Below are 16,419 nucleotides of genomic sequence, written 5' to 3'. Positions count from 1 at the left end.
TGATGGACGTGGAAGCCTAGTGTACTGCAGTCCATGGGGTCGCAAAGAGTTGGACTGAATGACTAAACTGAATTGAAACTGTAAAATGCAGTTTATTTCTATTCTACTCTAGTTTAAACATATCATTATTATGTATTTGCTTATTGGTTATTTGTTTAACTCTGCCTAGACTGTAGCTCCCTGTGAGCAAAGACCTTATTTTATTCACTATTTTTTTTACAAATGCCTGACAAGGCTTTTAGCACTTAGGCATTTAAATGTTTATTGAAAATAATTAAATAATGAGTGATAATGAAAAAAATAAACATCCCCCCCAAAGTAGTACTGTAGAGGAATTTGCTATTGGAATTCTTGGGCTTATCTACTAGATTTGAACATTTTGGCATAGAGTTCTGTTCCATACACAGAACATTAATTTACTGATCATAAGATTGTTTCCCTTAATCTTGGAAGACAAAGAATTACTCCCATAAATTTTTGTTCTTTTTCATGATATGTAAAATTACTAAATATCAGCCACAGACTTCTGAATTGGAAATGATCTGACAATAATTAAAATCAAATTCTAAACTGTTTCTAATAATTTATTATTTTCAACAAATAGTTATTGATGTTTTTCTCTATACAAAATGAGAGAAAGTAAAGAATTGGACATAGATTTTTCCCTTAAAGAATATTCAGGATACAGGATGCTTGGGGCTGGTGCACTGGGATGACTCAGAGGGATGGTATGGGGAGGGTGGTGGGAGGGACGTTCAGGAGTGGGAACACATGTACACCAATGTGGATTCATGTTGATGTATGGCAAAACCAATACAATATTGTAAAGTAAAAAAAATAATAATAATAAAAAGAATATTCAGTGTAGTGGTGAAGACAAAATACACAAATAATTAAAACAGCATATTCTGTATATTTCGATGATTACAATTTGTTGACAATTTGATCTCTGGTTCCTCTGCCTTTTCTAAATCCAGCTTGAACATCTGGAAGTTCACGGTTCACATACTATTAAGGCCTGGCTTGGAGAATTTTGAGCATTATTTTGCTAGTGTCTCAGATGAATGCAATTGTGAGGTAGTTTGAGCAACCTGTGGCATTGCCTTTCTTTGGGATTGGAATGAATCTGACCTTTCCCAGTCCTATGGCCACTGCTGAGTTTTCCAAATTTGCTGGCATATTGAGGGCAGCACTTTCACAGCATCATCTTTTAGGATTTGAAAGATCTCAACTGGAATTCCATCACCTCCACTAGCTTTGTTCATAGTGATGCTTCCTAAGGCCCACTTGACTTTGCATTCCAGGATGTCTGGCTCTAGGTGAGTGATCACACCATTGTGATTATCTGGGCCGTGAAGATCTTTTTTGTATAGTTCTTCTGTGTATTCTTGCCACCTCTTTCTAATATCCTCTGCTTCTGTTGGGTCCATACCATTTCTGTCCTTTATTGTGCTCATCTTTGCATGAAATGTTCCCTTGGTGTCTCTAATTTTCTTGAAGAGATCTCTAGTCTTTCCCATTCTTTTGTTTTCCTCTATTTGCATTGATCACTGAAGAAGGCTTTCTTATCTCTCCTTGCTATTCTTTGGAACTCTGCATCCAGATGTGTATATCTTTTCTTTTCTCCTTTGCCTTAACTTTTCTTCTTTTCTCGGCTATTTGTAAGGCCTCCTCAGACAACCATTTTGCCTTTTTGCATTTCTTTTTCTTGGGGATGGTCTTGATCCCTGCCTCCTGTATAATGTCATGAACCTCCATCCATAGTTCTTCAGGCTGTCTATCAGATCTAATCCCTTGAATCTATTTCTCACTTCCACTGTATAATTATAAGGAATTTGATTTAGGTCATACTTGAATGGTCTAGTGGTTTTCCCTACTTTCTTCAATTTCAATCTGAATTTGGCAATAAGGAGTTCATGATCTGAGCCACAATCAGCTCCCGGTCTTGTTTTTGCTGACTGTATAGAGAGCTTCTCCATCTTTGGTTGCAAAGAATATAATCAATCTGATTTCAGTATTGACTATCTGGTGATGTCCATGTGTAGAGTCTTCTCTTGTGTTGTTGGAGGAGGGTGTTTGTTATGACCAGTGTGTTCTCTTGGCAAAACTCTAGAAGCAAGAGAGTTCCAGAAAAATATCTACTTCTGTTTTATTGACTATGCCAAAGCCTTTGACTGTGTAGATCACAACAAAGTGTGGAAAATTCTTAAAGAGATGGGAATACCAGACCACCTGACTTGCCCCTTGAGAAATCCATATGCAGGTGGAAGTAACAGTTAGAACTGAACATGGAACAACTAACTGGTTCCAAATCGGGAAAGGAGTATGTCAAGGCTGTATATTGTCACCCTGCTTATTTAACTTATATGCAAACTACATCCGGAGAAGGCAATGGCACACCACTGTAGTACTCTTGCCTGGAAAATCCCATGGACAGAGGAGCCTGGTAGGCTGCCGTCTATGGGGTCTCACAGAGTTGGACACGACTGAAGCGACTTAGTAGCAGCAGCAGCAGCAGAGTACATCATGAGAAATGCTGGGCTAGGTGAAGCACAAGCTGAAATCACAAGCTGGGAGAAATATCAATAACCTCAGATATACAGATGACACCACTGTTATGGCTGAAAGCAAAGAGGAACTAAAGAGCCTCTTGATGAAAGTGAAAGAGGAGAGTAAAAAAGTTGGCGTAAAACTCAATACTCAGGAAACTAAGATCATGGCATCTGGTCCCATCACTTCATGGCAAATAGATGGTGAAACAGTGACAGGCTTTATTTTGGGGGGGTTCCAAAATCACTGCAGATGGTGACTGCAGCCATGAAATTAAAGGACACTTGCTCCTTGAAAGAAAAGTTATGACCTACCTAGACAGCATATTAAAAAGCAGAGACGTTACTTTGCCAACAAAGGTCCATCTAGTCAAAACTATGGTTTTTCCAGTAGACATATATGGATGTGAGAGTTGGACCATAAAGAAAGCTGAGTGCCAAAGAACTGATGCTTTTGAACTGTGATGTTGGAGAAGATTCTTGAGAGTGCCTTGGACTGCAGAGATCCAACCAGTCCATCCTAAAGGAAAAAAGAAAGAAAGAAAAAGAAAGTGAAGTCACTCAGTTGTGTCCCACTCTTTGTGACCCCATGACTAGCCCACCAGGGTCCTCTGTCCATGGTATTCTTCAGGCAAGAATACTGGAGTGGGTTGTCATTTCCTTATCCAGGGGATCTTCCTAACCCAGGGTTCGAATATGGGCCTCTCCTGCTTTTCAGGCAGATGCTGTAACATCTGAGCCACCATGAAAGCCCCAGATCAGTCCTGAATATACAGTGGAAGAACTGATGCTGCAGCTGACACTCCAACACTTTGATCACCTGATGCAAAGTGACTCATCTGAAAAGACCCTGAAGCTGGGAAAGATTGAAGGTGGGAGTATAAGGGGACAACAGAGGATGAGATGGTTGGATGGCATCACCGACTCAATGGACATGAGTTTCAGTAAACTCTGGGAGTTGGTGATGGACAGGGAGGTCTGGCATGCTGCAGTCCATGGGGTCACAAAGAGTGGGACACGACTGAGCAACTGAACTGAACTGAACTGATTCTCTATATTTAGAAGAAAAAGAGACTGCTTCCAGAAAGAGAAGAGGTGAAATGGAAAACTTTAGAAAAGAGATGATCATCAGTTTGGATTTTGACAGATAAATATTTGATCTTGCAAAAATGTTGGGTGGGAGAAGCTTTCTGAGTAGAGAAAGGAGAATGAGCATGGAAGTGGCTAAGCAGGCAACTACAGAAAAGTGACTGGTTCAGTTTTTACTGGAGCATTGATTGTGTGAAAGGGAATAGTAGACAATTGTAAATGTAGGTTGTTGAAGGTCTTGAATGCCAGATTAATGCATTTGGATTTTTTTTTCCCTGAAACTTTGTAGTTTTTGAGCAGAAGATAACATGATGAGAGCCTTAAGAAACCAGAGACAGGAATTGTAACCAGGAGTCTTACAGTGGCTATGCAAAGATAAGAAGAGTCTCAGGAACAGGCTGGCTCTCAGATTTCATCTACTACTATTTTCTTCTTGGTTCTACATTTTAGCCACAAAAATCTTCCTGTGCTCCTCACATGAAGCCAAACTCACATCTCTTTCATCATCTTTGTACCTGCCTGGAAATCACTTCCCCCGATTTTCAAATAGATTGCTTCTTTTTTTCATAATTCAGTTCTCAGTTCAATTATTGTTTTTATTTTTTTTAAAAAAAGGCCTTCCCTGACCACCTAATTTTTAGATATTCTTTCTCTGAATTACTCTCTATTACATCACTCCATTTTATTTTCACAAATCACATATCACTACCTTAAATCATTTTTAACATCTGCTCTCCAGGTAGAATATAAGCTACCTGAGAGCAGGGTCTTCACATTGTTTACCATCCCCTATAGAACACTACCTGATACATAGTAGGCCCTCCATAATTGTTGAATGAATAAACAAGTAACAAATTAACTCTATGGGTCTAACATTTAGGAAGTAAAGTTTACAAAGTTGGATTCTGGAACTAGATTACCTGGTTTTGTGTCCCAATTTGGAAACTTCCTATTTCTACAATTTTAGGCAAGATATTTAACCTCTCTTTGCCTCATTCTCATCTGTGCCTCATACAGACAATATGTATGCCTATCACGTGAAACTGTGAGGATTAGCTGAGCTTTATATGTAAGTGTAAAGCATTTAGAATAGGCCCTGGCACATAGTAAGTCCATGCAAGTGAGAGCCATAATTACTGTTGTTAAATAACATAGAGTTTCAATTATGTTTAGCACACTGAATAGAAGTAGGATATATTCTAACCTTTTCTAGAATCTAGCTTAGTTACCAGCTTTAGTGCCAACTGTTTGATGTGAATTTTATATCACAGAAATATGCCTTCTGCAAAACAGTGAGGTTAAAGAAAATGCTACAAAAGCTTTAATTATTTTTTCATTTGTTTGTAGGTGAAGACAAAGCAAGAATCAGGACTGAAACTCAAATCATTTGTTCCTCCATATGTGTGTAATTTGACATTTTAAATTTATGCTAATTTTTTATCTTACTGCTTTTTAAACTATAAACTAATTTTTAAATTTCCTGTATGTTTTAGGCTCTTCAACCAGAATTATATTTGCTTCCTATAATGGATCATTTAGGAAATATTTATTCAGCATCAGCAGCAGTTTCTTTAGATGAACAGCAGACTAACAATGGTGTTGCTGAGCCTGATGGGATAATACACAGATCACTTAGTATAACTCTATCAAAGGAAGAACCTGGAACAGATCCTAGTTTTTTAGAAAATGCTTTGAAAGAACTTCTTGACAAGAATCAGGAAGAAGGTGATTTCAACTGGAATGAAGCTGTTATAGTACATTTTAATAGTCAAGTCTAGGCAAACTCTGGGCAAATCTAGCCTTACAAATACAGGCAATATAATAGGAAAGCTCCAATTCAGTTTGGGAATTTTTAAAAATAGTTGTACGAGTTGGAAGAAAAAAGAAAGACTAATCTAAATACTATGCTAAAATAAAATCAAAATACAACACAAAGTCTACCACCTTTTATAATAGTTTCAGATAAAGTTAAGGCTAAAGGAGAAGGAAAGTGATTGTTACATAAAACTTTATTGTTTTAAGTTCAGAAGTATCTTATCCAGGCAAACAGTATCAGGCCAAAGCAAAATAACTTTAATATTGGGAGACATTTGTATTTCAAAGACTAAAAATTTTTGTATGATTACACATACCAACTTACTGGTAATTTAGTTCTCAAAAAGTGGTAGGTTTTTAAAAAATCAAAATTAAACTTATAAACATATAAATTAAGCTGGTACTGCTGCTAAGTCGCTTCAGTCGTGTCTGACTCTGTGCGACCCCGTAGACGGCAGCCCACCAGACTTCCCCGTCCCTGGGATTCTCAAGGCAAGAACACTTGAGTGGATTGCCATTTCCTTCTCCAATGCATGAAAGTGAAAAGTGAAAGTGAAGTCGCTCAGTTGTGTCTGACTCCTAGCGACCCCATGGACTGCAGCCTACCAGGCTCCTCCATCCATGGGATTTTCTAGGCAAGAGTACTGGAGTGGGGTGCCATTGCCTCCTCCCAAGCTGGTACTACACTCTAAGAATATTCTTCCATGTTTGAAATGCTTTCCTATTGCCTTAATTCCAAAATAAATACTTAGCTGAATATGGGTAATATTCTTTGATCACAGGTCTCCTTTTTTAGAAATCTTTAGAAGCTCCATTGTCTTCCAACATTGAACATACTTAGAGAAGCTTGAAAGAAGCTATTATACAGGGAAATTTTTCTTCAGAATTGTGCTTGTTTTTTCAGGTTTATTTGTTGACTTCTGTACTTCAGGTATATCAATTAATTTTATATTTTATTTTCTTTGTCCTTCATATTTGTAAGCTGTCTCTACCCATGCTTTGATAAGTTTTTGTTTTTTATTCCTTCTCCTTTCATTGTGATCATCTTTCCTCAATGCAGATGATTTCAGTTTAGTTCCTTACTGTATTTTTGCTGTTTCTATTTGTTAGATCTATAATGGAGTTTGCTACTGTACTTATTTTATTTGCTTTTTTTTTTATCTCACTTTGCTCCTTATTCTACTGCTTCTCATTATTGCTTAATTCTATTCTCATTCCATTGTATCTGAGTCACAGAATTTATATTGTATCTTGGGAAGTTTTCTTTTGTTATTGAGTTTTATTAAAGTTTGACTGAATGATCTGAAAAAAAAAAAAAGAAAAGAAATAAGTCAGTTGGATTTTTTTTACCTGGTTGCATACAGCAAATAAATTGTGATAGAAAACCAAATATACTAAAAATATATGAATTAAGTGAATCCCCCCTCAATTAATGACAACAGTCTTTACAGCTTCAAAATACACTTATTCTTAATTAGTTGCATTTTTATTCATCTTCAGTTATAACAATTATTGCATTCTGCATTCTAAGTTTATACTATGCCTAGTGATATTCCAAACTTAGCCCCTTCTTGTGTGTGTGTGTTTGTGTGTGTGTGTGTTTGTGCTTAACCTTAGGTACATTTAACATGGGCTTCCCAAGTGGCACAGTGATAAAGAATCGCCTGCCAGTTCAGGAGACACAAGCAACACGGGTTCTATCCCTGGATTGGGAAGGCCCCTGGAGGAGGAAATGGCAACCTGCTCTAGTATTCTCACCTGGAAAATCCCAAGGACAGAGGAGCCTGAGGCTACAGTCCATGGGGTCTCAAAAGAATCAGAAAAGACTGAGCATACACACATTTAATGTGATCAGTGAGAGTCTTTACCTTATTTTTTTTTATCTAGGTATATCCCTGCAGTTATATATATGGCTTTCAGTCATGGTATCAATTAGAGGTTAAATGAAAAAACACCTGGGAAAAAAGTTAATTGTGGAATTCCAGTAGTCTTGAAAAGTACAAGATCAAGTAACTAATGAAGTAGGCAATTACCCTACATAAAGTTATGAGTAGTATCATATTTTATACCCTAGGCTACTGGCCAAGTCCCTGAACTATGCTACTTGTACAAAACCCAAAAAAACTATTTTATTAAGAATATTTAATCATGAATTTTGTGTAATTGTAACATTTAAATAGTGTTAATTTCTTGGTGCTTCACATCAAAAAAATTAACTATAATTTAACTGAGAGCCTAGTGTATGCCCATTTTTAAAAGTTCTAGAAACATCAATAACTATTAAGAAGAAAATAAGGATTAACAATAGTTTCACCATCCAGAGATAGCTATAGTAAAATGAAAGTGAAAATTGCTCAGTTGTGTTTGACTCTTTGCAACCCATGGACTATATATAGTGCATGGAATTCTCCAAGCCAGAATACTGGAGTGGGTAGCCCTTCCCTTCTCCAGGGGATCTTCCCACCCAGGGATCAAACCCAGGTCTCCCACACTGCAGGCAGTTTCTTTACAAGCTGAGCCACAAGGGAAGCCCATAGCTATTAGTATCTGTTAGTATTTTGGTGTATATTCCTGTAATTTTTTTTTTTAGTTCATATAAATATTTTTTAAGTTTTGAAAAATGAGGACACATACAAACTCTTTTAAATCCTCTTCTTTTAGAAAATGTCACAGACATTTCATGCCAATAAATATAGATCTACATCATTATAGAATTCTCTTGTGGTATGTTTGTTTATATAACCTTGATTTAATATTCTTACTATTATGAATGGTGCTATAAGCAACATTTTTCTAAATACAATGCATTTATTCTAAATAAATTCTAAATTTATGCATTCTAAATACATGCATTTATCCTATTATCTTTTTAGAAGTTTAATGGCTGTTTCTCAGGGAATGTGTTTTGTTTGTTTGTTATTCTTATATTCATCTATGTTTTAGATTCTATGTATAGTGAGTGAAGTGAAGTTGCTCAGTCGTGTCCGACTCTTTGCGACCCCATGGACTGTAGCCTACCAGGCTCTGAAGAGCCTCTCAGTCCATGGAATTTTCCAGGCAAGAGTACTGGAGTGGGTTGCCATTTCCTTCTCCAGGGGATCTTCCCAACCCAGGGATCGAACCCAGGTCTCCCACACTGCATGCAGACGCTTTACCGTCTGAGCCACCAGGGATGTATAAATGATAACATATAGTATTTGTCTTTCTCTGACTGGCATATTTCACTATGCTTCTTAAAAGAGCTTTCCAACCTTGTGTGCCTCTTTCTGGTCAATATTCCTCCTTCCCCAATAAAAAGAGTACTCTGATTTTTTTAAAATTACGTATTTTTTGCAGTGCTGAGTCTGTTGCTGTATGCGGGCTTTCTCTAGTTGCAGTCAGCAGGGGTTACTCTCTAGTCACAGTGCACGGTCTTCTTATTGTGGTGGCTTCTCTTGTTGCAGAGCACTGGCTCTAGGGTGTGTGGGCTTTAGTAGCTGTGGTGCACAGGCTTGGATGCCTCGTGGAATGTGAATCTTCCCAGACCAGGGATCGAGCCCATGTCCCCTGCATTGGCTGGTGGATTCCAAACCAGTGACCACCAGGGAAGTCCTACTTGATTTTTTGAGATAATTATTTTCTTACTTTTTTTATAGTTTTATTACAACCTCAATATGTATTCCTTAATAATAATTTAGTTTTGTCTCTTTTGAATTTTATTTATAATCATATTGAAACTTTTTTCTTTTACTTGACATTATAACTGAAAGATTCAACAATGTTGTCATGTATAATACTATTTCATTTCTTTTTACTGTTGTATAATATTTTCTTATATGATCATATCATGATTTATTTACCTATTCTGCTGACAGACAATTGGTTTCCAATTTGGGGCTATTATAAATATGCTATTTTGTACATTCTTGTACATGAGTCCTAAATGCATATGTGCAAAAGGATCTCAAAAAAGTATACCTAGAATTAGCATTGTATGTACACGTTCAACTTTACTAAATAATTTCCATGTGTTTTCCAAAGTGACTGTACCCAATAACAAAAAGTTGTTTCTAAAAGTTGTATCAAAAAGTTCCCATTGAACCATAATCTTACTGTCAGACTACATTCTGGATAATTTGTTCACCTCTTTCTTCCAAATCTACCTTACCAATTCTCTTTTTAGTTCAGTTCAGTTCAGTCGCTCAGTCGTGTCCAACACTTTGCGACCCCATGAATCGCAGCACGCCAGGCCTCCCTGTCCATCACCATCTCCCGGAGTTCACTCAGACTCACGTCCATCGAGTCCGTGATGCCATCCAGCCATCTCATCCTCTGTCGTCCCCTTCTCCTCCTGCCCCCAATCCCTCCCAGCATCAGAGTCTTTTCCAGTGAGTCAACTCTTCGCATGAGGTGGCCAAAGTACTGCAGTTTCAGCTTTAGCATCGTTCCTTCCAAAGAAATCCCAGGGCTGATCTCCTTCAGAATGGACTGGTTGGATCTCCTTGCAGTCCAAGGGACTCTCAAAAGTCTTCTCCAACACCACAGTTCAAAAGCATCAATTCTACAGCACTCAGCCTTCTTCACAGTCCAACTCTCATATCCATCCATGACCACTGGAAAAACCATAGCCTTGACTAGACGGACCTTATTTGGCAAAGTAATGTCTCTGCTTTTCAATATGCTATCTAGGTTGGTCATAACTTTTCTTCCAAGGAGTAAGCGTCTTTTAATTTCAAGGTTGCACTCACCATCTACAGTGATTTTGGAGCCCGAAAAAATAAAGTCTGACACTGTTTCCACTGTTTCCCCATCTATTTCCCATGAAGTGATGGGACCGGATGCCATGATCTTCATTTTCTGAATGTTGAGCTTTAAGCCAACTTTTTCACTCTCCTCTTTCACTTTATCTGCTATTAAACCCTTACACAGAATTTATAATTCCAAATTATTTATTTCTCTTTTCTAGTCATTCTCTTTGCTTAAACATTTCTTCATATTTTTCATGGCCGTTTGGATTTGTCTTCATTCAAGCGTTTTGCCTATTTTATGTTCTCTTAAATATTGACTCATTTTGTCGTTGTTGTTCAGTCAGTCGCTCAGTCATATCTGGCTCTTTACAACTCCATGGACTGTAGCTTATCAGGCCTCTCTGTCCTTCACCATCACCCACAGCCTACTCAAACTCATGTCCATTAAGTCAGAGATGTCATCCAACCATCTTATCCTCTGTCATCCCCTTCTCCTGCCTTCAGTATTTCCCGGCATCAGCGTCTTTTCTAATGAGTCAGTTCTTTGCATCAGGCAACCAAAGTATTGGAGTTTTTCGGCTTCAGCATCAGTCCTTCCAATGAATATTCAGGACTGATTTCCTTTAGGATTGACTGGTTTGATCTCCTTGCAGTGTAAGGGACTCTCAAGAGTCTTCTTCAGCACCACAGTTCAAAAGCATCAATTCTTTGGCACTCAGCTTTCTTTATGGTCCAACTCTCACATCCATATATGACAACTGGAAAAACCATAGCTTTGACTAGATGGATCTTTGTTGGCAAAGTAATGTCTGTGCTTTTTAATATGCCCTCTAGATTGGTCATAGCTTTTCTTCCAAGGAGCAAGCATCTTTTAATTTCAAGGCTGCAGTCACCATCTGCAGTGATTTTGGAGCCCCCCAAAATAAAGTCTGTCACTGTTTCCATTGTTTCCCCATCTATTTGCCATGAAGTGATGGGACCAGATGCCATGATCTTAGTTTTCTGAATGTTGAGTTTTAAGCCAGCTTTTTCACTCTCCTCTTTCACTTTCATCAAGAGGCTCTTTAGTTCCTCTTTGCTTTCAGCCATAAAGGTGGTGTCATCTGCATATCTGAGGTTATTGATATTTCCCCTGGCAATCTTGGTTCCAGCTTGTGCTTCATCCAGCCCAGCATTTTCTCATGATGTACTTTGCATGTAAGTTATTATAAGCAGGGTGACAATATGTACAGATATTTTTCCAGCATTTGTATGTGTGTATGTGTATGCATGTGTGTATATTTCTATGTAATTCACTCTAGATTTTAGTTTGTGGCTTATCTTTTTATTCTCTTTATATTCTTTTGAGGAAAGGAATTCTTAAATTTTGTCAGCTGTTTTAACAATTATAGAGATGAGTGTTGACATTTTCAGCTCTGTTTTGTGCATTTTGAAGCTCTGTTATGAGATGTGTGCACAATTTAAGATTGTTGTTTTCTTGAAAAAACTTGACTTCTATGTTATATGTAATGTTGCTGGTAATGGTCTTCAATTTGAAATTCACTTAGTCAGATATTAATATAATCATTCTAGCTTTCTTTTGATTAATTTTTTGATGGTATATCTTTTTCTATTTCACTTTTATCTGACTTTATATTCAAAATGGGTTTCCTGTAAACAACATATATTTATACCTTACTTTTTAATCCAGTTTGACCATCTATGCCTTTTATTAATATTAGGCATGTTTAGACCATTTACATTTAATGTATTTACTGATGTGGTTGGTTTTAAATGTACCATTTTATTATTTATTTTCTATTTGTCTCATCTGTTTTCTGTTTCTTCCTTGGGTTTTTTTTTTTGATTGAGTAGTTTTATTTTATTCAATTTTTCTCCACCATTGGCTCATTAGTTATTTCTCATTTTAAAAAGCATTTAGTGGTTACTGTAGGTTGATGGTCAGAAAACACCTTTCTTTTTAAAATTTAAATCCATGCCCTATGGCTTATTTTTTTAATAAATAAACTTTTACTTGAACACAGCCATGCCCTTTCATTTACATATTGTCAATGACTGTTTTTGCACTGCAATGATAGAGTTGAGCAGTTGTGACAAAGACCATGGTCTACTAGCCTGAAATATTTGCTGTCTGTATCTTTAAGAAGTGTCTCTAGCATATACATTATATACACTTAAATTTGAAGTATACTTTCAATTATATACAACTTCATATATAGCATAAGAAGCTTACAGTAATATACGTCTATTCCCTCCCTCAAATCTTTTGTGCTATTGTTGTTATACATCTTACCCCTATGTATGTTACAAACTCCATAATACATTTTTATTGTTTTTGCTCTTACTGTGTATTGTCTTTTAAAGAAATTTTTAAAAGGGGGAAATGACTCTTTTAAATTTAGCAGAGAATTTCTTTCCCCTAACCTAGTAGTAGTAAACCAATGCTTTGTATGTTTGTGATCCTGGGCTCAAGATGGCCCTGCCAGCTTTTGCTTCTATTCTTCCTTTAGGCTTTATCTAAGACTAGGGGTGGGAAGATTTCCTATACCCTCCTCAGTAATAAAAATTTACAAGGCTGAAATTGGTGGAAGAGGAGTTACCTATTTTTTCCTCTAGGGTATATGGCTTTTGCAAGTATTCTTCCTCCAGAGCCAGTGGATTTTTGTCCATTCCCTGTGATGGGAGAGTTTTGTGCTCCTTTCCCATTGGCTTAAGGCTCTTGCTTTTTGTGAGAAAAGAGTGTTAAGAAAGATAGGGTTTCTTATTCACACACATTCATACCTGTGTGTCACAGATGACTCTTTTGGGTCTCCTGCCCTACCCCCAGTCTTTCTTATGAGTGTGTGATACAGGTACATGGAAAGGACCTTGCTATGAATATTGACTACCTTTTGTGTCTGGGGATCCTAGAAATTCCTATCTTGGTAGCCCATATTAGCCTTTAGAATTCCTTAAAATTTTATCTCTTTTGTTTTTTACTTCTTCCTTTATTTTTTTCTTAATATTTATTTATTTTTGGCCATGCTAGGTCTTCATTGCTCTGTGGACTTTTCTCCAGTTATGGCAAGCAGGGGCTACTCTCTAGTGGTGTGTGGGTTTCTCATTGCGGTGGCTTCTCTTGTTGTGGAGCACAGGCTGTAGAGCACAGACAGGTTCAATAGCTGTGATGCATAGGCTTAGTTGCACCATGGTATGAGGGATGCTCCTGGATCAGGGATGAAACTCATGTCTCCTGCACTGGCAGATGGATTCTTTACCACTGGGCCATCAAGGAAGCCTCCTTTTTACTTCTTCAAACAATGACAATTACTTCCTCCAATGCTCTGCCAAAAATGAAACATCTTATTTTCTCCTTGGAGAAAATTAGAATCTAATTTCTTATAAACTAAACTCTGATGAGTCCAGTTATTATTCTATAGATTGTGTTTTTCTCCTTGTTGGGGTAGGAGCAGTTTTGTCTTTCTATATCCTCAGCAAAAGTGGAGCTGTAGTTCTTTAGTCAAGTTTGTCAGCATTTTCGTTCATGGTTAGTGCTTGCTCTGTATTAAGATGTCTCCTTTAAAAAATCCCTTTTCTACCCTGAGAGCATGGAGATACAATCCTGTATTATATTACAAATATTTTATGGTTAGCTTTTCGCATTTAGTTCATTAATATACCAGGAATTTATTTTTATGTGTGATGTGAGATGAAGTTCCTTATTTTTTATCATATGTGCACTATCATTTATTGATGATAGTTGTAGTGTCTTAAAATTGTCAGATTGCTCTTTAGCGGTGCTTGAGAATACAAAATATCTGAGCTCTAACATTGTGATATTATCAAAATATAACTGGTAAAAATATGCACAGTATATTTCATTGGTTCTTTAATGAAGGAGAAAAGATGTATTTCTTATTTTTTCATATTAAAATGGATAGTCATTTCTATTAGTTATCTTTTATTCTTTTACAGCACTACACATCTCTATATTTTTTGACATGCCTCAACTTTATCATGTTTAATCTTTGATTGTTGTTGCCCCCAAGCCAGTACACTTTCTTATTTCTTTCATTCCATCATTCTTCCAGCTGTTCAGACTTAAAGCTTTGAAAATTTCATTATTGTAAAATGATAGATTCTTAGTTTAAAGGAAACTTAAAAACCATCTTGAGTGGCCTTCTGCTTATATCTCCTTTCTAGTCTATCTTCTAGACTGCCATCAGCATCATTCTTCTTGTTACAAGTTGGATTATTTATCTTCCTATTTAAAAACCCTTGAAAGAGTCACTGATTAAGCCCCCTTAAAAAGGCATAGAGAACTATTCATACTCTTGACTTCAGATCCGGGTTACAAATGTTGGGCCATGCAGCCCAATTCCAGAAGGCTTTCTTCACATAGATTATGATATGAATGGAGCTTTCAGGCTTTGTTTAATGTGGTAGTTGATCGGTAAAGCATCTGCCTGCAATGTAGGAGACCCAGGTTTGATTCCTGGGTCAGGAAGATCCCCTGGAAAAGGAAATGGCAATCCACTCCAGCACTCTTGCCTGGAAAATCCCAGGGATGGAGGAGCCTGGTAGGCTACAGTCCACGGGGTCTCAAAGAGTCAGACACGACTGAGCGAGTTCACTTTCACTTTCATTAGTAATAGTACTATTATTATTGCCTGGAAAATTCCATGGACAAAGGAGCCTGGCAGGCTATATATAGTCCATGGGGTGGCAAAGAGTTGAATACAACTAAGCAACTGAGTACACACACACACACACACTATTATTATTATAGTTTGGTGGTAGAAAAGGGAGGAAGAAACACCATGTAGTACAACTGGAGGTACGTAGGGATTTAGCTGCAAAATCCTTGTTTGCAAAGCTAAAAAGTTTTGCAGGTAATGGGAAGCCATTTGAAGTTTCTAACAGGAATGGTGTAATTGGATTTTAGTTCCAGAAAAACAATATGGGAGACAATATGGAAAATAGACTGAGGTGATAAAGACCTGAACTAGGAAATGCTATGGACTGGAAATCAGAACTTGAAGTCTTAAGACTTCTAACAATTGCATACTGTGCAGAAAGTGTTTTCTATGCACTATTGCCATTTTAGAGCTAAGGAAACTGAAGTGAGAAATAACTTACCTGAGGTCACACATGCTGTGATAATGCCCGGACGGGAACACTTATATGTTTGTGTATGTAAAATAACAAATGACATATGCTCTGTATTTATACCCCATGCTTCCCAGAGGAGGATCCTCAGAATACTATTTTAAAACATACTTTTGGCAAAAGCTTTTTAGAGACAACTAGATTTGAATAAAACTCAACTTACCTCACCGTGTATATATTGTACATAAAAAAAGAGAAATCCTACAATAGGTGTGTGTCTTTATGGGATTTGTGTTCCTGTTAGGATTGCTTTAATCCAATTTTCCCCAAACTGAATTTACCAAAGAATTCTCCTTTTGTATAAACTAAAGGTTTCATGAAATTCAGTTTGGAAATAATAAAGTTCATGGAGATATTGAAACATGGATAAGAATATATAGTATGTACATATAAAAATGTATTATTTTAGTATTTTCTTAATATTGTAAACTTTCTTTGCTATGGGTGGATATCAGCATCAGCTGGGGGAAAATCTACTCCAAATGAGAATCAGTTCGGAAATAATCAAACTGGAAATCCTGAATTGCCAGGATCACAGGAAGATTCAGATAATGATTATTTTAGCGACAGTAAAAGGTAATTAGTATGAATGTTGATTCTACATGTCATAGTCTATAAGAGTGAGATAGCCAGGGTACTGTCTTAGATTCTTCTAATTAAAACAAGGACCAAGTGAAGTTCATGACATTTTTAACTAAAACCCCCTTGATTCTGATGTTTACTGTTGTATGCTAGTATTTCCCTCCAATATAATGGGGGATAATGTATTGCTTAAATTTATTCTATTGTAATTATTTTGTCATCAGGGGCAACCTAAATGGCAGAAAAGTTTCTGTCCTCATTTTTGTTTCCTAGAATTAATTTTTCTGGCTCTTTTACATTCCTGGTTATGGTAAACTAATCATTATGCTTGTGTTTCACATTGGTATAATTTCAGTCAAAATTATAGTACTTAAACCACAGCTTTGCATACAGCCTTTTGAAATTAAAGTAAGGAATTTTATAAATAATTATTCTCAAAATAACTATAAACAAAGTATGTTTATTAAATTTCCAGTTAGTTACCTTGCTATCAACATTGGACTATAATT

At 36.8% G+C, this 16,419-nt stretch overlaps 1 protein-coding gene across 1 annotated transcript in view; it reads left to right on the top strand.

Moving 5' to 3' along the window:
• The window catches only part of SPATA1 (spermatogenesis associated 1), a 55,543-nt gene that overhangs the window by 13,718 nt on the left and 25,406 nt on the right, over positions 1 to 16,419 (top strand). Inside the window, 3 exon segments of the mRNA XM_068966563.1 lie at positions 4,986 to 5,039; positions 5,132 to 5,363; positions 15,790 to 15,904. Of these exon segments, the coding sequence (XP_068822664.1) occupies positions 4,986 to 5,039; positions 5,132 to 5,363; positions 15,790 to 15,904 (401 nt within the window).

Source organism: Capricornis sumatraensis, chromosome 2, assembly GCF_032405125.1.
Source record: "Capricornis sumatraensis isolate serow.1 chromosome 2, serow.2, whole genome shotgun sequence".
Lineage (NCBI taxonomy): Eukaryota > Metazoa > Chordata > Mammalia > Artiodactyla > Bovidae > Capricornis > Capricornis sumatraensis.
Note: the sequence above shows the minus strand (reverse complement) of the source record. Positions and strands in the feature narration are given on the sequence as shown.